General features: G+C 42.6%; 1 protein-coding gene across 1 annotated transcript in view; it reads left to right on the forward strand.

Moving 5' to 3' along the window:
• Positions 1-4,817: 4,817 nt before the first annotated feature.
• The window catches only part of LOC309793383 (RAD52 motif-containing protein 1-like), a gene marked incomplete at both ends in the record, with an annotated part of 116,179 nt that continues 99,842 nt past the window's right edge, over positions 4,818-21,154 (forward strand). Inside the window, one exon of the mRNA XM_082603855.1 lies at positions 4,818-4,907. Coding sequence (XP_082459981.1) covers positions 4,818-4,907 — 90 coding nt within the window. The remainder of the gene's footprint in view (positions 4,908-21,154) is intronic.

The raw sequence follows: 21,154 nt of genomic DNA on the forward strand, positions 1-21,154 counted from the left end.
CAGTTTCCCAACTCACTCGGAGCTCAGAGAAGCGGTGACAAAGGCGAGGGCCCTCCCGACACGCCGCGTTCTCAGCCGGCCTGCAGTGACTCACCACCTCGCTCCCTCCCTCACCGCTGACCCCGGGCCAATCCCTTAAGGAGTCTACACCCCACTCTTCTCACTTGGCCGGGACAATTGCCTGGTGGAGTTTTTAGCTCCCCGGGGGCAGGGCTTTTGTCAGCAACCGTCCAGGTTCCTCGAGAGAGGCTTCTCCTAGGGGCTGGTGGAGCGTAAAACCTTTGGGTGGACCCGAAGGCCCCAGGCCCTCCCCGTGCACCGAAGGAGGGCTTTAATGCCTGTGCATTCTTCTAATTTCAGAGCCTTTCAACAGCATTTTATACCGAATACAATTTCGCAAGTCTTGGTGTCCTGGAGGAATTTTCCCTTGGACACCTCTTGGTCAAAATTTGCTAGGGGAAAACAAAAAAGCAACCAGAGTAGGCCCCCAAAGTCTGCAAAGCAGAGACCAGTGGCAATGGGAGGTGAGAGTGCGGCGGACTGACCAACGGGCCCCGGGGCAAGGGGACCACCGCGCGAGGGCGCGGGCCGAAGCTCTACTCGCCCGCGCAACCGAAAGCGGGCGGCGAGTATCGCGAGAGCGCTCAGCTCCCCTGCAGCGAGCCCTCGGGCAGGAGCAGAGGCCCAGGCGGCGGGCGTGGGCTGCGGGGACGCTCGCCTGGTTCTCCGGCTGGCATCTCGGCGCCCCTACTTCCAGCGCGCCCCGTCGCAGCCAGGCGACCTGAGCGTCCCCCAACCAGCCTTGGGCCGGAGTGCTGCCCGCAGTCCTCCGCTCGCCCGGCCGCCGGCGCTCGCCGCCCGGCTGGGACCCGGCAGGTGGACTGCGGCGGGCGCACCCTCCTTCCGGCCCCGGCCCCTCCCTCGAGCCCTGGCGCGCCTCTGCTCCCCGGCCAGAGCTCGCCATCTGCGCCCCCGAGTTACCTGCCTCGGGAAGTCCCAGTTCGCAAGCAGCCGGGACTGTAAAAGGGTGGATTCGGCAGAGCCCAAAACCACATTTCTAGGGGAGGGGTGGGGTCCCCATCTAGAGGGTCGCAGATCGCATTACCGGCCGAGGGGAGGAGACAGCGGAAGGGAGAGTCAACAGAGGTAAAAGTTGCTTTTCGCTTACTACTCCCCCTCCCCCTCCCTTACGCGCTGCGATGCCGGTAGGCTCGGGGACACAGTGTCCGCCCCGGAACGGTTTGGCAGGACAGAGGTATCTTTCCATACGCGGATGCTGCAGTCAGAGCGCCGCTTGGCCTGCAGGGCTGCCGGGCTCCGGGGCCCCGAGGGCGACCCCCGTCTGCCCGGGGGCGGGAAGCAGAAGCCCGCCTCCGGGCACCGAAGATCTAGAGCAATAACAGACGCATAAATAAACCAATGAGCGGCTCTTTGCTGCCAGCAGCAGGGAAACCTCGGGCTGATTAAATGCAGACGCGGGGTGTCTTCCAGGACAGGAGGGCGGCGGGGTAGAGGGAACCGGCGTGGAGGCGAAGGGTGGGGGGAAGGGAGGCCGGGGCAGGAGCGACGGGAAAGACCCAAAGCCACGTTTTTGTTTTTGTTTTTTTTTTGCTGTACGCGGGCCTCTCACTGCTGTGGCCTCTCCCGTTGCGGAGCACAGGCTCCGGACGCACAGGCCCAGCGGCCATGGCTCACGGGCCCAGCCGCTCCGCGGCACATGGGATCCTCCCAGACCGGGGCACGAACCCGTATCCCCTGCATCGGCAGGCGGACTCTCAACCACTGCGCCACCAGGGAGGCCCCAAAGCCACGTTTTTAAACATGGCGTGGGGGGGGGCGGTTTTAAAGGCAACCAGTACGGGGGAGAAGGGGACCGGTCTGCGGGCCTCTGGACCTTTTTTAATACATATTACTTTGAATACATATTACCATGTGAAGTGTTAGTATTCACTTCAAAGTGAAGTTGGTGGTTGGCCACCGAACAGGTTGTCACACGAAGCATTCTAAAATGGGAAATGCCATAGTACTGAAGTTTGTGGTGAAGCGAGGGTCTGTGTCTTTGAACACATCGCTTTTTTAGTCTGCCCTTTTGGCTGGGAAGCTGGGACACTATTTTTAGGTAAGGCGGGAGTTTTGGGGAGTCAGTAAGTGCCTCTCTATCAGCTGGTGTGCTTGATTTTTGCAGTTGTTAGCAAGAAGTTTCATTTCTAATACCATAAGTATTCAATCTACATTGTTTTAAAGTCTGTATACATTTATGGACAGTCCAGTGTTTTACTGGAGCAGGGAGTGATGCCAAAATAACAGGGGAAATCATTTCTACTTGCAAAGGACCTTGTGTAGTTTAAAACTATAGAGCATATTCATGAAAGGCTAAGAATATTGCAGAGGGACCTACAACTAAGTAGACCAGATCTTACACATGCACTTTTGTCCTCTGTTTAAGAAGTAGGCATGGTATTGATATTAAATGCAAATTAGTCTATAATTATCTGTCAGACTCTATTTAAGATTCTAAATACAGGCCCAGCACAAGAAGTAAGGTCCTTTGCCTGTTGTTTTAAATGCTTAACAGTTTGAAATGCCTAGTAGACTTGGGGCCAAGTTTATCAACTTGTCGATAAACAAGAGATGGGGAGGAGCTACTTAAAAATTATAAACAAAGTGTTATGGCTGTTTATTTCCATAAACTTAGATAAGTATACATGCAAATATAATTTGATTTCTAAATAATAGTTTGAATTGTTTTCTAGGAGAGAAGTATGATATGTGTGGAGAGTGTGGCCGCAGCAGCTTGTAGTTCATTTAAATTGCTGGGTGTAGTCAGGATGACTTCGGTAGCACTGGCTAGGAGCCACATAAAACTTAGTGGTCTGTCACTTCACCGGTGGCTGAGATTATACTTTTGAGCTATCCTGAATTTAATAAGGTTAATATTCCTCTTTCAAAAATAAATAGTAGATATAACATGAAGATTTTTAATTTATATGTATATATATGTGTGTACATATATATTTATATATGTATCTATCTTTATTTTAAAAGCTACCAATTGTCTAAAGCAAATTGAACGTTTTTCAGCATACTACTAAAGAGTCATACCAACTTGTTTACTGGTGTAAATTGTACTGGGTCAGTTTCTCCAAGGGCAGGAAGTTGTCTGGTAAAGCCAGAATTTGTTTTTTTTGTTTTGTTTTTTTTGCGGTAGGCAGGCCTCTCACTGCTGTGGCCTCTCCCGTTGTGGAGCACAGGCTCCGGACGCGCAGGCTCAGCGGCCATGGCTCACGGGCCCAGCCGCTCCGCGGCATGTGGGATCTTCCCGGACCGGGGTACGAACCCGTGTCCCCTGCATCAGCAGGCGGACTCTCAACCACTGCGCCACCAGAGAAGCCCCTAAAGCCAGAATTTGTGTGTTCAACTTGTTTTGACCCCCAGAAACCCTGATTCATCATTAGGTTCTTCAAAGAATGCAGGCACATTTTTTTGAGTAAACCATTGTGACGTGTGAATGTTTGTGATTTTTGTTATTTCTGTGCCATATTTTAGGTGTTCTCGGAACATCTGAATTTGCCTTTTTGCTTTCTTCTGTCGATATTCTCCTAGTGGTGAAAATAATCCTGTGAGGCGAGCTTCCTTTCAGTAGGCAATATGTGTAACTAATATAGTTTAAAAACTTATTTATTTTTATGTAAAACTGATGCATGCTATGGTCAACAAATCCAAGCAGTGCTAAGTGTATATAGGAAAAAAGATAAAAAGCCTCTGCTCTCCTTCCTCCATCGTTAGCCATGTCCCCCTAATCTGACCGTAGAAAGCAGTTGGTGTTACTTGGTGTTTGGAAGACCTCTCTTGACTCGGTGCGCGGGCAGTAGTGAAAGCAGAGGGAGAAGTCATGGAAGGCATGGCCACGGAACCCGTTTAGATGTTAGGCAGGTATTCCACCCTTATTTCCTGTGATGTTAATTAATATTGATCATCTTAAACTTCCATTAGTTTAAGATAACTGTAATTGAATTGTTAGTGAAACACTCAAACAGTTAATTGCATTGTCAGGTTGGTAAAGTTTTGATTTGTTGATCTTGTAAGGAAATAAATGTTTGGAAATTGAATTCACGTAACCTTAGGGCTGGGAGTAATGTTGGTAATTATCATCTGTGGAATTTTATGATGAGATGCACAGTATACTTACTCTAGGCTTTTTATAACTCATTATGTTTCCTTTAGTTTTCAGAACAACTCCAAGATAGCGGTTATTTCTGCTTTGCAGAGGAGATTTAGGTTAAATGTGAATTAACGAACATAACGTCGCAAGACCAGTAAGTGGTGGTGCTGGCGCTGTGCCTTGGAAAGGGCGTTCTCTTTCCACTGCAGTATGCTCTGCTGCTTCTATCTAGTCTGTCTTATTTTCCAGATGAGGAAATTGAGGCCTGGAGAAGTCAAGTGACTTTCCCAAGGTCATACAGCTGATTAGTAGTAACATTAAACCAAACTTTTATCTCAGGACTCTTGGTCCTGGCTGGTTATGCTACATTTTACTGAAGTACTGTGGACCAAAGGACCATATGCTGTGACCACTGGATACAAATGCTTCAGAACTGATACATCAGCAGTGGTGTTTTCTAGTATGTATTCAAAGGTTCCTTCTCTCTCTTTCAGAAATTATAAAGAGCTCTGATGGGCTCTTTGGGTGATACCCAGTGCAGTGAACTGCAGGTGAGTAAGGTCTGGGAGAGCCTTATTTACAAAGCAAGGACTTGGTAATGCCTGAGGAAAAGACCAAAGGGACTTAATCTAGAGGAGGGTGTCTGGTCAGCAAGATGAGCTGGGACAAGGTGGAGGAAGTAGGGCCCTGGTGCAGCAGCGGTGACCTGACTGAATTGGCTACTTCTGGGGCCGACTGGATGATGGTGAACCTACTCCAAACAGACTGCCTGATGCTTTGTCAGTTTGTTTGAAGAGAAGTGAGGGTAGGTTAATCTTCCACTTCTGTTTTGCATGAGTAACTGCACAGGGATTCAACCTATCTGCATATGATTGGCTCTTCAGAGGTCCTTCAGTTTTTGTGTCAACATTCTTGAGTGTTGACCGCCCAGTGCTCTGATGAACAGGTTAAGTGTTAAATTGTCTGTTTTTCCTGTTATCTACTATGTGTGTATTGTCATGAATGACTATATATCTGCATTTCTGAGGATCTGGATACCAGGAACATACCAATGGAAACAGAAGGTTAAACTTTTTCCCTAATGGTTGTATTAGTCCTTCAAATTATTTGTTTATTGCTGAAATGCCCTAAGAATGACATTTTAGTCTTGAGTATTTATTATTTCACAGTAATTAATCTTCTTGGTCCATTATAGTATCTTGGCCATTCAGTATTAAACTAAGAAAATGGTAATACTACAGAAAAACAATTAGAAGACTGTTCTAATATTGTCCTTGTGGGGCATCAGTGCTAAAATTATTTTTTGATGTATTTTTAATGCTAGTCCCAGAGACTTTAATGAGACAATGCTATATACTTTTAGGGTTTATAATTAAACTTAGGCTTGGCTACTTATTGATTGCTAAAGTAAAACATTGTTGTAGGGGTTCTTTGTTTCTTGAGTTAGGGTAGTTTGCACGATTCATCCCCCACAGGTTCATGGGGATGATCAGAAGGCTAGCTGAGCTGGTTTCTTGGTCCTTGGAAAGCTGGGGTCTGGGTTGTCATAGGTCATTGTGATCAGAAGTACATGAGCGTTCTCAGTTAAGGCCAAAGTGAGCAATAAAAGAGAGGTGTGGACCTCTTCCTGAGACTATATCGAGTTTGCATCCTGGGACCCCTAAGTTTGCTCAGTATGGTAGAACTTCCTCTCTTAAATTATAAAATAATTTAAGAATTGTTATTAAGTAAATTGTTAAATATTTGGGTTACTACCCCTAAAACAGTTGATTTTATTTTTGGCATTCTGTTAAAAATATATATAGAGAGATATATATCTCTCTATATCTATCTATATATACATACACACACACATAGATTATTGTACTCCTTTTTAATTATAATGTATATAATTTGAATTTTTCCTACTTATTAGATTATGAAACATTTCCATGTTATAGTTGTCACAATTTTAATTGACATGATTACACTTTGAGAGGCTGCAAAATATTTCATCAAGTCATGCCGTCAATAATTTACTTAACTCTTTTTATGTTAGTTATTTATGTTGCTGGCTCGTTTTCAGTTAATACTTTAATGTACATTATTGTAGATATTATTGTCCTTTTCTTCGGGCTCATTATATCTCTAGGATAAATTTTTGAATGCATTATTGTGTTAAATGGTATGAATGTTTTTATGGTTTTTGATATATATATCGCCGTCCTGTTTTTCAAGAATGTTATACCAGTTTGTACTACTAAGAGATATACAGATGTACCTGTTTCGCCATAACTGGATATAAATACATTTTTTCCTTAAAAGTTTTTGCTTATTTAATAGTGTAAATTGGCATTTGTACTTCTTTGTTCTATAATGTTGAATTTTTCTCTTTGAGTCTCTTCATGGTGAATTGTTTGTTCATATCCTTTGCTATTTTAATCAGTAAACTATCGATGTGGGCTTTGGATGGTAAGGCAAGTATAACCAGCTAATAAACAGGTGATTATTAAAAAGATGATCAGAACCTGTTCGGGGAGAATGTTCAGAGAGAGTCTAGTCTGGATGGTAAGTTTTCTTGAGAACATAGTGGTTGAAGGGGAACGGGTGAGTTATTCCAAGGTTCAGCTCAGCACATGTTTAGTGCGCATCCATTGTGTACCACGTGTTGCATCCTCTTAGTGCTTCTCAAGTCATCGTGGCGTATACTTGGCTGAAGGAGGAGGCTGCTTGAGGCTGCTTGAGGCTTGACTTGTGGGACTTTGGCTGCTGAAGTCTCTTTGTGGAGGGCTGAGGGGATGACTGACTAGAACCTCTTTAGCTCATTCAGGGCATACCACAGTGCCACGGCACAGTCTTTGAGAAGCTCTGTTCTGAAGGATACAAAGACGAATAAAGCATCATTTCCTCTGACAAGGAGCGAATCATCTAGTAGAGAGAGTAGGGGCACCAAAACAAGAAAGGACTAATAGGAATTTGAAGGGTGCTGTAAGAGGGGTTCAGACAAGGTGCTTAGGGGTTCAGTGGAGGGAGTGATACTGCCCCCTTGCGGATGTAAGGGAACGCTTCAACTGAGGAGGTGGCATTTAAATTGCACCACTGTGAAACTGAGGCGCCAGGGCAAGAAGAGGGCATTCTGGAGGGAAGGGTAGCTTGAGCAAAGGCTGAGGGGTGGTGTTGGAAATGAGGTGGATGTCCGGAAACTGAGTATCCAAATTACCCGGACCCTGGGTTACATGAAAGAACATAGTGGACAGTGAGGCTGTTGAGAGGTCATGACTGGGTTTTGGAGAATGCATATGATGGATTGTGAGTGAGGAGAAACTAGAGACAGGGTTTTCAGTCGAGTTCATGGCACTACTCCAGGTGAGGGATGATGAGTGCCTGAGTTAGTGTGCTTGGGAATGAAAGGAGGTGGTGGAGTCAAGAGATACTTTGGAGGTTGAACAGAGAGATGTGGTGACTGATTAGGTAGGAGGGGAAGGAACAGTCAGTTCTGTGTCTTAAGTCAGAGATGATGCTGAGGTATTTGTGGTTGGATGGCTGGCAGAATGGGACAGCAGGAATACAGAGGTCAGGAGGAAGAGCAGGTCTTAGGGGTTTAGAATAGAGAAAAGATGATTTTGGTTTTGTGTGTTGAGTTTAAGGAACTAGTAGAAAGGTGAAATCAGAATCTTAACCCTGGAAGGAACAGATGAGGAAGTTCAGGGCCCAGAGGAGCTAGAGGGACCAGTGAGGTCTCACAGTTAGATAAAGCAGAGTGAAGACTGAAGCTTCCTGATTCCCAGTGCAGCACTCTCTTCAGTGCCTCAGACTGAGAAACTTCTCTGCTGTGGTGTTTTCCTCGCACCCAGGTGTGCTCAATAGGAAGTTGGAAGTGGCAGAGCTTATGTTGGGAGTGAAGAGTTTATTTTTTAATTACATTTTTTTATTATGGAAAATTTCAGATGTATAGAAGTGGAAAGGGTATAATCAATCCCACTGTACCCATTGTTCAACTTTAATAGTTAGTGATGTTGTTTCCTCTGTTTCCTCCCTCTCCATCAATTCTATTGAAGCAAATCGGATAAAGTGTTTTGGTGAACTTGAACTCTGCGTATCTGTAGTTAAGGAGAATTGAACAGTTCAGTAGGGTATGTTCTGAGCTTTCTGGGTGGGGGTCTAGAGTGAACAGAAGTAGCATTAATTGCCAGAATTCCTGGGCAAGTCACTTACGTCTTCTGAGCCTTCGTTTGTCTGTGAGACGGAGGTAATAATGGCAGCGTCACAGAATCACCTGAGATAAGGTGTAGAAAACCCTCTGTGAACTGTGAGCCTGAAGTGTTATGCAGATTTTAGTTGTTGGTAATAACAGAAAGGTAGTGCTATTCCTTTGGGCTTCTGTGTTGCTGGCATTCAATACATTTTTATTATTCAACAAAGAATGATGTGAGGTACCTGAGGCTTCAACAGGGAACAAAACAGACAAAATCTCAGCTCTCCTGGAACTCATGTTCTAGGTCTGGAGTATAATAGGAAGCTACTACCTTAATAGTGATTAGTGTGGGCCAGACACTGTTCTAAGTGCTTTCATATTTTACCCTATTTAATTCTTGCAGTAATGCCTTGAAGTGTAGCCCTGTTACTATTCCCATTTTGCAGATTTGGAAATCAAAGCAGATTTTTAAGCAGATTGCCTCAGGTCACAATGCCGGGATTCAGATTCAGGCAGAGCTGGCTTCAAGCCTGTACTCTTACCCCTGTGCCATTAAAACACTTTAGCTCATTCATGGCGTACTAGTGTTTGGTACAAATACAAAAGGTAGGCCCTGATTGAAATTATTCCTAAACAAGTAAGTGTTCTCTTCTTGAGGGAGAAAAAAAGACAAAACCAAATGAAAAAAATGGCAGTACACAGTTCTCTGTGGATGGGGGTATATTAGTATTCTTACACAGAAAAGAATGTTTCTTCCTAAGTTTTTATAGGCTTCAGCAACTTTCTTGGATTCTTTAGATACAAATGGCCACCTCAGTGGAACGAAGTCATTTTCCTGCTGGTACTTGGGAAGAGTCTCTTCTTGAATGAATCTCCTTCTTGCTTACAATTCTTCTTTTTTCTCCTACTCCTCTCTTTCCTTACCTTGGGGCAGTTCCCTTCTCTGATTTCCCCTGTTGTCTGATCCTCCTTTTCCTCACAGCTGTGGTGTCCCTTCCCAGTGTCATCAGCTGCCCATGTTCTCAGGGATTTCCTTCCTTCTGCTTTTGCCTTCTCTTCCCTAGCCTGCCTCTGTCCGTCTTCTTGGGTCTTACCCTCTGTTGTGGCTCTTCTGAGTTTCTTCAGCGGGACTAACGTCAGGACCAATTTCCCGCCTCTGGCTCTGGCTCTGCCTTGCCAGCTCGTGGTTCTTCTTCCTGGGCAGGGAAGATGGGGAAATGGGCAGTGAGCATTCCTTAAGTTTGCATCAGGATTAGGACATGGGCCTCACTCCTTTTAAGGAGGGTTAGGAGGGTATTATGGCTTGCATACCTGTGGGGTTTTTTTTGAATATTGTTAAAATATACATAACATAAAATTTACCATTTTAATCATTTTAGCATACAATTCAGTGTCATTAAGTGCATTCACATTGTTGTACAACCATCACCACCATCCATCTCCAGAACTTCATCTTCCCAAATTGAAGTCTGTACTCATTAAACACTAACCCTCCATCCCCCTCTCCCTCAAGCACCTGGCAAACATCATTCTACTTTCTGTTTCTCAGAATTTGAATAGGGTCCATTCATACCATAGGTACCTCATGTAAGTGCACTGATACAATATTTGTCTTTTTGTGACTGGCTAATTTCACTTAGCCTGTCTTCAAGGTTCATCCATATTGTAGCACGTGGCAGCATTTTCTTCCTTTTTAAGGCTAAATACTATGCCATTGTATGTAAATACCACATTTTTAAAAATCCATACAGTTTTTGATAGACACTCAGGTTGCTTCCACCTTTTGGCTGTTGTGAATAATGTTGCTGTGAACTTGGGTGTATACATATCTGTTCAGGTCCCTACTTTCAGTTCTTTCAGGAAATACCCAGAAGAATTGTTAGATCATATGGTAATTCTGTGTTTAATTTTTTGAGGAATCCCCATATTGTATTCCATAGCAGTAGCACCGTTTGATGTCCACCAGAAATGTAAAAGGGTTCCAATTTCTCCACATCCTCGCAAACAGTTATTTTCTATTTTTTGGATAGTAGCCATCCTAATGGGTGTGAAATGATAATATATACTTGTTTTTAAAGGTGTTTTATGTAGAATAATAGAATTTCAGGACTGGAAATGGTATTAAAGATTTCTGGTTCAATTAGCTGTAGACAGCAACAAATGTTCTCATATGTCTTAGCATTTTCACTTCTTTCTCAGTTGGAGAAAGGCATTTTGGGCAGATGGGTCTCTACTGGATCTTCGGCTCAAGATGAACTATGTCTGACCCAGGCAGGGTACATGGAATGCAGCTTTGCCAGAGATCTGCTCTTCTCTTCTGCCAGTGACTCTCTTTCTTATACTTCTTTACAGTTTCCAACTGTGTCTTCTGGGTTATTTAATCTTCTTTCCAGCTTCTTTAAGGGATAAGGTAATTGTATTCAAATAAACATTTTTATTTAAAAAAACTAGGTAAGTTAGCAATTAATGAGCCCAAGATCAGTATAAACTGCTCAGATGATTAAAAAGACTATTCAATATCAATTTGAAGGAAACCTAAATATTACTCCTGGATGTTAGCTATAATTCCTTACTATGGAAAATAAGTCACCCCTTTTCAATTTTTTTTTTAATTTGGAGGAGATGAGTTAAGCAGCATAAAATAAAATATATTTTATATTTACGAGAAGATTATAACTTCTGGATTAGTTTGGGTTTTGAATCATTTTTAAGTTAAAGAAAACTGTTAGGGCCTCCCTGGTGGCGCAGTGGTTGAGAGTCCGCCTGCCGATGCAGGGGATACGGGTTCGTGCCCCGGTCTGGGAGGATCCCATATGCCGCGGAGCGGCTGGGCCCGTGAGCCATGGCCGCTGGGCCTGCGCATCCGGAGCCTGTGCTCCGCAACGGGGGAGGCCACAACAGTGAGAGGCCCGCATACCGCAAAAAGAAAAAAAAAAAAAAAGAAAACTGTTAGTTTAATTTATATTATGAAAATCTTTACGCCTACAGCAAAGTTGTAAGAATAGTATAATCAATACCCAATTGTTAGCGTTATGTCATAATTTGCCTTGTCTCCCTTTCTCTGTCAAATAGATAGAATTTTTTTTTCCTGAGCCAGCTGAAAGTAAGTGGCAGACATCTTACATGGCATTTCATTCATACTTCATCATGTGTCTCCTAAGAATGAGGACATATTTCTTCATAAACATAATACCATTATCACACCTAAGAAGATAATTCAGTAATACTAATAGTTATACTATCAGATATCAAGTCCATGTATAATTTTTCCTATTTCTTCCCAAAATATATTTTATTTCTTTAGTTTGTTTTTGACTCTTTAGTTTCTTTTTTTTAAATTAATTTATTTAATGTATTTATTTTTGGCTGCGTTGGGTCTTCGTTGCTGTGTGTGGGCTTTCTCTAGTTGCGGCGAGCAGGGGCTACTCTTCATTGCGGTGCACGCGCTTCTCACTGTGTTGGCTTCCCTTGTTGTGGAGCACGGGCTCTAGGCGTGTGGGCTTCAGCAGTTGTGGCGCACGGGCTTACTTGCTCTGCAGCATGTGGGATCTTCCCGGACCAGGGCTCAAACCCGTGTCCCCTGCACTGACAGGCGGATTCTTTACCACTGCCCCACCAGTTCTTCTTTTATAAAAAAATTATTTCCTCATTTGTTTTTATGTGATGATGCCTTTATTTATTTATTTTTATTATTGTTTATTTTTGGCTGTGTTGGGTCTTTGTTGCTGCGTGCGGGCTTTCTCTAGTTGTGGCAAGTGGGGGCTACTCTTTATTGTGGTGCGCGGAATTCTCATTGTGGTGGCTTCTCTTGTTGCGGAGCACGGGCTCTAAGTGCGCAGGCTTCAGTAATTGCAGCACCCAGGCTCAGTAGTTGCGGCACACAGGCCCTAGAGTGCGTGGGCTTCAGTAGTTGCGGCGTGTGGCCTCAGTAGTTGTGGCTCGCAGGCTCTAGAGCGCAGGCTCAGTAGTTGTGACGTACGGGCTTAGTTGCTCTGCGGTATGTGGGATCTTCTCGGACCAGGGCTGGAACCCGTGTCCCCTGCATTGGGAGATGGATTCTTAACGACTGCACCACCAGGAAAGTCCCATACGTTCCTTTTTTTAATGACAATTTTGAAGAGTCCTGGTTCATGTATTTCATAGACTGTCCCTCAACTTGGGTTTGTGTGATGTTCTCCTCATGACTGGAATGGAGTTAGGGTTTTGGGGAAGGAGATGTTTACTTTTAATATTTTGTTTCATCTCTCTCTTGGATTTTTATATAAGATATTCAGAGCATATAGATATATATTTTAAAAAGCATGCTTGTAGACTATTATTTTATAATCTGCTTGCTATTTTGTAATCTGGTTGGGATGATGGTGGTATGCTTTTTTTTTTTTTTTCAGTACGCGGCCTCTCACTGTTGTGGCCTCTCCTGTTGCGGAGCACAGGCTCCGGACGCGCAGGTTCAGTGGCCACGGCTCACAAGCCTGGCCGCTCCGCGGCATGTGGGATCTTCCCGAACCGGGGCACGAACCCGTGTCCCCTGCATCGGCAGGCGGACTCTCAACCACTGCGCCACCAGGGATGCCCATTTTTTATTTTTTTGCGGTACGCGGGCCTCTCACTGTTGTGGCCTCTCCTGTTGTGGAGCACAGGCGCCGGACGCGCAGGCTCAACGGCCATGGCTCACGGGCCCAGCCGCTCCACGGCATGTGGGATCCTCCCGGACTGGGCCACGAACCCGTGTCCCCTGCATCGGCAGGCGGACTCTCAACCACTGCGCCACCAGGGAAGCCCGGTACACTTTTGTTTTAATTATGCAGTTGGCTCTCTTGCGTTGATTTACATTTTATTTATAAAGCTCCACTGCTTTGGATTATGATGTGTTTACAAGGCTACACAGATAATCTGGAAGGGAAAATGAAGAAATAAAAATGACAGAAAATATTTTATAATAATAAAATTTTCTTGGCAAGCAGCAACCTTTTCTCAAAGTCAGTCTTTTAATATAATTTGCTTGCCTCATAAATATGGATTTTTTGTTTTTTCATATCTTTATTGATTAGTAAGCATAGTAAATGACTTGGGAGGAATCTCACTCTCTTCAAGAAATAATTTGGAATTATTGATCCAGAATGCTGACAGTTCTCAAAAATGGGTCAGGAAAATCAAAGTAATAGATGGAAAAACAATCTCAATTTTAGCTCTTGATATAACTTTTCTTAAAGTTAGGGTTCTTTTTTATAATTTAAGTTACTAAAACAGATGGTGGAAGGTCCATCAAGATATTTATTTTATGTATTTAAAGCATTTTACTTTGCTGTATTGAATTCCATTCATTCTGGAATTTAGGAGAATTTACCTCTTTATGAAAGAGATGATTCAAAGTAGAAAATGATTGCTGACCTTCGCTTCCAGTTTTCTTCTCAATAGACTTAGTCTCTCTTCTAATGCTTCTTGCATACTCAGTAATTGTATAAGTTTTAGAGAAAAATTCAAGTCTGGCTGAATATTAAGCACAGTACACTAAATAAAGCTTTTTTCCTTTGCAGAATATTTTACATGTGTGTCCCATAGATTCATCAGAGATTCTAGTTTTGGATAAAGGCAAGTACATTTAAAGACAATACAACATCCCTATCTATGACATTGGCATTCAAATGAGAAGTGAATTTGGTTCAGGACAGTTCTTGAAATGCTTAGCATTTAGGTTATTTTAGGTCAACTCTTTGGGAACTTCAATTAGAGTATTTATTGAATGGTTTTAGTGAGCTGATTGGTTGTCATGTCATGTCATAGATGATATAAAACATGACTCCTATTTATAAAATAGTTGTGTTGGTCAGATAAGGCATCTTACATGATGTATTTAATCCAAGATAATGGATGAGTAAGAGGCAGATCATTGTCTAGGAAGTAATTTTGGTTTTGAGAGAGGCATTCTTAGGGAAATAGGCCTTGAAGTGTTCATTTAGAGCTGGGCAGGATTGAGGTCCGGAGAGAGGAGGGAAAGGATATTTGGGTAGAGGGAAGGGCATTGGCAGAGCCTCAGAGGCCTGACGGTTCCTGGGGCCTGTGTGGGAATGGTGGGAAAGTTGGGTTGCAGTCAGCCTGTGGGTGGCCTGGACGTTGGGTAATGAGCGTGGCCGTCAGTTTATGGGCGCCCTCTCTAGAGTGGTGTGTAACTTGCTTCCTCCCTGAGGAAGTGTGACACGCTTGTGCTAGCTGCAGTGTCTTCCCCACAGCTGTGCTGTCCATTGAGGAGAAGGGGGCCTGCTCTGCCATGGCTTCCTTACTCCTCAGGGTATGGCGTGTGAGTTATTTTAATAATGTATCAATCTGCCTTTTCTTTCTTTTGTCACAATGCATTTACTTTCTAACGTGGTCTTGTTTTCAGGGTAATAATTGGGTTTCCACAGGGAAAATAATAATGTGTGAGGCAAATTATTGACTTCAATAATGAATCTCTAATATTTTTCTAGTAGTTCTTCTTTTGTTTAAATTTTTGTTTCGTTAGTTATGTAAAGAAACTTATGGATAGTAATTTCTGCTCAGGTGGATAGTGGTACTGTTTAGCACAGCTCATTGGTCTTCTGAAACCTTTGCAAATGCAGTCTGATTCATTCCAGCCAAGTTAATTATGAGGTACATCATTTTTTTCCCTTAATGGAGACAAATGTAAAAGACAGAGATACAGAAATCATCTTCAGTTTAGATTGAAGAAATTTTAGTTACTACTCTTTGTTCCTGCTATTTGATCACAGTTTATTTTTATTTTTTGAAGTCTGTCTCTAATCAAATAAGATTTAATGTTTTAGAAGTAATAGAGGACCATGACTAAACTAATAAGAAAAGTTAATTTAAGGACAAGAATTGATTTTTAAAAACATAAAAGTACATTTCATGACTTGATTTCAAGATGATCTGGTGGTATCCTTATACTGTCGCAGAAGGAAGTCCACAGTGGGACGAGAATGATGCTTACAAATCAGCACCCTTATTATCTATTACTGAACATGTCTTAGTCCAGGCCAGTCTGCCTACCACCTCTGTGGAACACTGTTGATTTCATTTTTCTTCCAGTATTTACTTTTGGTCCTGGACCAATTATCTAGCTGTGATGGGATTCTTTAAAAGTATCCTACATTTTGTACTTAGTGAACTAGTGATTGTTCTGTTTGCAGACATTCTTTCTGAGGCTCTACTCTTGCCTCGAAAACCTACATTTGCAGAAAGGGAAATGTATAGGTTCTCCTTTTAAATGTATTTATTTTTATTTATTTTTTATTTATTTTTGTCTGTGTTGGGTCTTCGTTTCTGTGCAAGGGCCTTCTCTAGTTGTGGCGAGCGGGGGCCACTCCTCATCATGGTGCGTGGGCCTCTCACTGCCGTGGCCCCTCTTGTTGCGGAGCACAGGCTCTAGATGCGCATGCTCAGTAGTTGTGGCTCACGTGCCCAGTTGCCCCGTGGCATGTGGGATCCTCCCATTCCAGGTCTCGAACCCGTGTCCCCCCCATCGGCAGGCAGACTCTCAACCACTGCGCCACCAGGGAAGCCCAGGTTTACCTTTTATTAACAAACTTATCCTTCTTTATTTCTTTCCAGTTTTTAAAAACCGTGTCCATTGTGACATTGAGATTCATATTTAAACATAATTTTAAAATTTTATTCTTAAAATTATCATACAGTAAAAGTAACTTTTTTCTTTTATCCTGTTAATTTAACACGTGTAGTTTGTGCAACCATCACTACAATCAGAATACAGAATAATATTATCACCCCCCAGAATTCCCTGATGCTATCCTTTTATAGTTAACTGTCCCCATCCTATAACCTCTGCAACCACTGACCTTTTCTCCATCCCTATAGTTTTGTCTTTTTGAGAATGTCCTATACATGGAATCATACATGTAAGCTTTTGAGACTGGGTTCTTTTACTCTGTCTTTGAGATTCATCTAAGTTATTGCATGTATTGAAAGTTTATTCCTTTTTATTACTCAGTAGTTTTCCATTGTCACTCATTAAAGGACATTTGCGTTGTTTCCAATTTTTAACATTTAGGAATAGAGCTGCTGTAAACATTTGTGTACAGACTTTTGTGCAAACATAGTTTTCATTTCTCTATCTCTAGGGTAGCTGTCTCTGGGGAGAGGGGATTGCTGGATGGTATAGTGAGTATATTTTTAACTTTATAAGAAACTGTCAACCCTTTTTCCAGAGTGTCTGTACCATTTTATACTCTCCCACTAGCAATGTACGAGAATTCCACCTATTCCACATCACTGACACTATCAGTGATTTTAATTTAGCCATTCTAATAGGTATGTGGTAGTATCTTATCATGGTTTTAATTTGCATTTCTCTGATGACTAATGCCATTGGACATCTTTTCATGTGCTTATTTGCCATCATTAGATCCTCTTGGTGGAGTGCCATTGAAATCTTTTGCCTAGCTTTTAATTGGGTTGTTTTCTTACTGTTGAGTTTTGAGAATTCTTTATATATTTGGATACAAATCCTTTTTCAGGTATGTGATTTGCCGTTGGTTTTTTCTCAGTCTTTAGCTTGGCTTCGTATCCTTCTAACATAATAGTGTCTTCCAAAGAGGAAAAAGGTTTAATTTTGAGAAAGTCCAGTTCATAAATTGTTTTCTTTTTTATATTATACTAAGATGGGTAGATTTTAAAATAAGTTTCTGTTCTATAAAAGTGGTGAAAAGTAACTTAGTGATGGGAATGTCCTCATAAAGTTGACTTTGTGGAAGGTGCAAATGTTATTTTCTGGAAAGGTAGTACTAATTAATATACCTCTTAGTCTTGGGAACATCTAGGACTTTTGTTTAAACAAAGGATGCAATTGGTTGAGGTTTGTGAGGGTTTTCACACTTTTTAAAAAAATGATAATCACTAATGTGGTTAAATATGTATACTTTCGTAATGCAGAACTATGTAGGAATTAGTCCTTAAGACTCTTCCAGGGTTAAAATAGTGGTATATTACATTCCCATTTGATGCTTTGGGGAGTGCCTGAGTTTGAGTTTCTGCTTCACTGGAACAGCATTAGAACTCTGAGTGTAGGTTCAGATTCAGTGTCATGGCTAAAAGCACGAGCTGCATCAGAATGTCTGCATTTGAATCCTGCCTTTTATTTACAGTGTAACTGTGGGTGAGTAACTTAACTTGTCTGTGCTTCAGTTTCCTTATCTGTTAGTGGGAATGATAATAATAACATCCACCTTGTAAGGTCATTATGAGGACTCAAGCAGATTACATAATATAGTCATTTCAACGGCCTCTGGCCCGCAGGAAGCATTCAGCAAATGGCTCTTGTTATTATTCTTATTATTATTGCTGAAATAGCTTTATGATAAAATTGTTTAAACAAATGTTTTGGAATATTTTCAAGAGTCAGAATAACCACATATCACACTAAGTCATTTCTCTCCCATGCCCACTTTTTTCTCTTGGCACTTGTTATTATTAATCAATACCTGTGACCAGTGTTTTTAATAATCATGTATATATATACACTGTTTTACAAGCCAGCTATCAGTTCATTCCATTTTTCACATCCTGTGAGGTACTAATCAGATATACACATATACATCAGTTCGCTTCAGCTGCCTGAAATATCAACCTAAATTGGCTTAAGCTGGAAAGAAATTTGAGTTAGGCTCACCTAACTGCAAAGTCAGGCACAGCTAGCTGGATTCAGGGCTCAAGTAAAGTCATCAGGACTCAGGTTCTCCCCACGAGTCAACTCTGCCTTTTCCTGTATGGACTTCAGTTGTCGGAACTGTATGTTAGAAACTTGGCTGTAGCATATTCACCGCCTGTAGCCTGTCAGCGTTTAGATTCAGCCGGAAAGAGCGCCTGTCTCTTTCCCAGAAGCCTCAGCAAAAGTCTCATGATGTCTCATTGGCTCTTATGGGGTCACATGTCTGACCTGGAGCCAATCGCTGTTTGAGGCTGTGAGACTGGGATTGGCCAGTTCTGGTCACGTGTCACCCGTGGCTCTTTGGCGGAGTCGAGCCCACCGGAGCCACGCTGACTGAGAGGCGGGGAGAGGTACCTACTCTGAGGGACTTTGTGGGCTTTTATTACCAGAAAAAGGGCTGGACGCTGGCTGGTCAAACGACTAATGTGCTGTTAGGCTCTTTTTGTAGATCGGCAACGGATCACAGGGGTTAATGGATTTGAATTAGACCGGATTTGAATTAGAACCTTGGTTACTGATTCCAGCTTTTTTGTCTCCAGGAATGCCGTTCCCCACGGGGGCAGGAGTTTGCAGAAAGTTAGTGTTGTGTATTCTTTTGGTGAAAGTCGGATAATGTTTAACAGGAAGAGAAAGAGTCAAGGCAAATAGGGGTGGCCTTCTCAATGGGTGGACGTGGTGCTTCTTCCCACACTGGTGGGTTTAAGCGACTCAGCGCCCTTCTCCGGGCCTTTCTGTCCCCGTGGCAGAGGCTGTACAAGACCCAGCTTGGTCAGTGTCTGTCCGCTACATGGCAGGGTTGCATGCTGTAGACACGGGTGTATCCGTGTATCCCGGCCAAGAGTGTTGGCTACATGGTGAGGTGTGTCTGGTGCTGGCGTCGTTTAGAAGTAGTTTCTAGATCTCTGTATTTTTTTTTTTTTTTTTTTTTTTTTTTTGTGATACGCGGGCCTCTCACTGTTGTGGCCTCTCCCGTTGCGGAGCACAGGCTCCGGACGCGCAGGCCCAGCAGCCATCGCTCACGGGCCCAGCCGCTCCGCGGCTTGTGGGATCTTCCCGGACCGGGGCACGAATCCGTGTCCCCTACATCGGCAGGCGGACTCTCAACCACTGCGCCACCAGGGAAGCCCTAGATCTCTGTATTTTTTATAGTCCATTTTAGTGTGGCTTGAGACATTGTCTCACTTTGACTTCGGCTGGCAGTTTCTATTTTATGTTTTTCAAGAAGACGCTTGAACTTCTTCAGGAGTATGTGTAGCCAGGTCATGCTGTTTTCTGAAGAACCAGAGAAGGCAGTTACCAGAGACCTGCCTTGTATGGAGAGCTACGCTACAGAAGTACCCGCAGTGAGGTTCAGGGAGACCGCAGTTAGAAATGAACTGTTGGGACCTGATTAATTGTGGTAGGCATCTTCATATCCAGTGCTGAGGTGGGCACCTGAGCCTACATATCAGAGACATTAACGCTTGAAGTTAAGTCAGTTCCCCCCATAGCTCCCGGAGTTAGTAATTCTGTCCCTAATCTCTACTTCTGTGTTACTTTTATTGAGATATCCCTGGCTGATATGTTTGGTGATTAATGTTGATGGTAGGCTTTGTGATCTCCCCTCAGAGCCAGTTTTAGGGGTTAGCTTGTGTTTGTCAGTGATGTACAAGTACACTTGTTTCTCCAATGGCTATTGGAGAGCATAATCACTCTTATGATTGCATAATCATAACCATTATTATTTTACCGAGATGGTGAAAATGGGTGAAAATAATTCCTCTGTCAAGTAGATAAAGTAGTTACATAGCATGATATTTTATTTTCTAAAAATAGAGTGTTGTATGTTGAAATCTGTAAAGTGATTTCCACTTTGTATAAATTGAAAATATGGAATTTTAGTGAAATAACAATAGCTAACACTTACTGAGCACTCACTGTATGCCAGGCATTCTTTTAAGCACTTTACACGTATTATTTCGCTTAATTCTTAAGTGAAAATAAATAACCATAGGAGGTAGGTATTAGTTGTCTCCTTGCCATTTTAGAGGTGAGCAAGTTGAGATACTTGAGGCTAAGTCATTTGCTCCAGGTCACACAGCTGGTGAGTGACACAGTTGGTGAGTGACAGCTGGTGAGTTCTGAATGTAAGTCCTCTGGCTCCAAGCCTGTGCTTTGGATCACTATGCTGTGTTCTGTCCCTAGTAAAGATTTTAGCTCATGTGTTGTTAGTTTTTCTTTTCATTTTGCTTCTTTTTGTAATATTTTCTAGATGTGGGCTAGGAGTTTTATAGAGAAGATTTGCTAATTCTAGGACCTTTGGAATCCATGGATTTATCCATCTTCTGTTGCTGTTATTTGGCAAGCAAACACTCTATGCTTGTTTAGATCAGTAGGTGTCAACCAGGAATGATTTTGCCCCCCAGGGGACATTTGCTGATGTCTGGAGACAGACATCTTTAGTTGTTGTAAGTCAGGAGACGTGCTCCTGGCACCTAGTGGTCAGAGGCCAGGATGCTGCTGAAACATTTATGAAGCACAGGACAGCCTTCCGCAACAAAGAATTGTTCAGCCCAAAATGTCAATAGCATCAACTCTGGCCTATAGAATAAGTGACTGATGATCTTGTAATGCCATTCTGATCTCTAACGGGCAAAGTCACATTAGTAATGTAGAAATGATTACTTTTGATGTTTTGATGTTTGTTTGATAATTGATTTCCCCAAATGAATGCATGTTTGTATAAGGGACATAAACACCAACCATAACTTAAATATTGAAGTTCCCTTAAAGTAAACTGGGAATTATAGCCCACTGAGGGAGAGCTGAGGAAGTTTAAAGGGAGGCCATGTAATGCCTGAGGATACAATACTCTAAATATTTGTTGGATTACCTTGTGAATTACACAATTAGAATTCATTTTTTGTGTTGTATTAACTTGTCAAATGTATAAACATTTTAAATATCCTGTAATTTTTAAAACCGTGTTTTGGTATATTTTTAATTAAAAATTTCATACTGAGAAAAGTGGAGAATCTTACATTGTACCCCGTGTATGTACCACCCATATTTAACAAATGCTAACAAATACTGAAGTCCATTTTGAGCTCTTTCTCATCCCATCCCTTAGGAGTTT

This window comes from Mesoplodon mirus, assembly GCF_964341445.2.
Source record: "Mesoplodon mirus genome assembly, chromosome: 18".
Classification (NCBI taxonomy): domain Eukaryota; kingdom Metazoa; phylum Chordata; class Mammalia; order Artiodactyla; family Ziphiidae; genus Mesoplodon; species Mesoplodon mirus.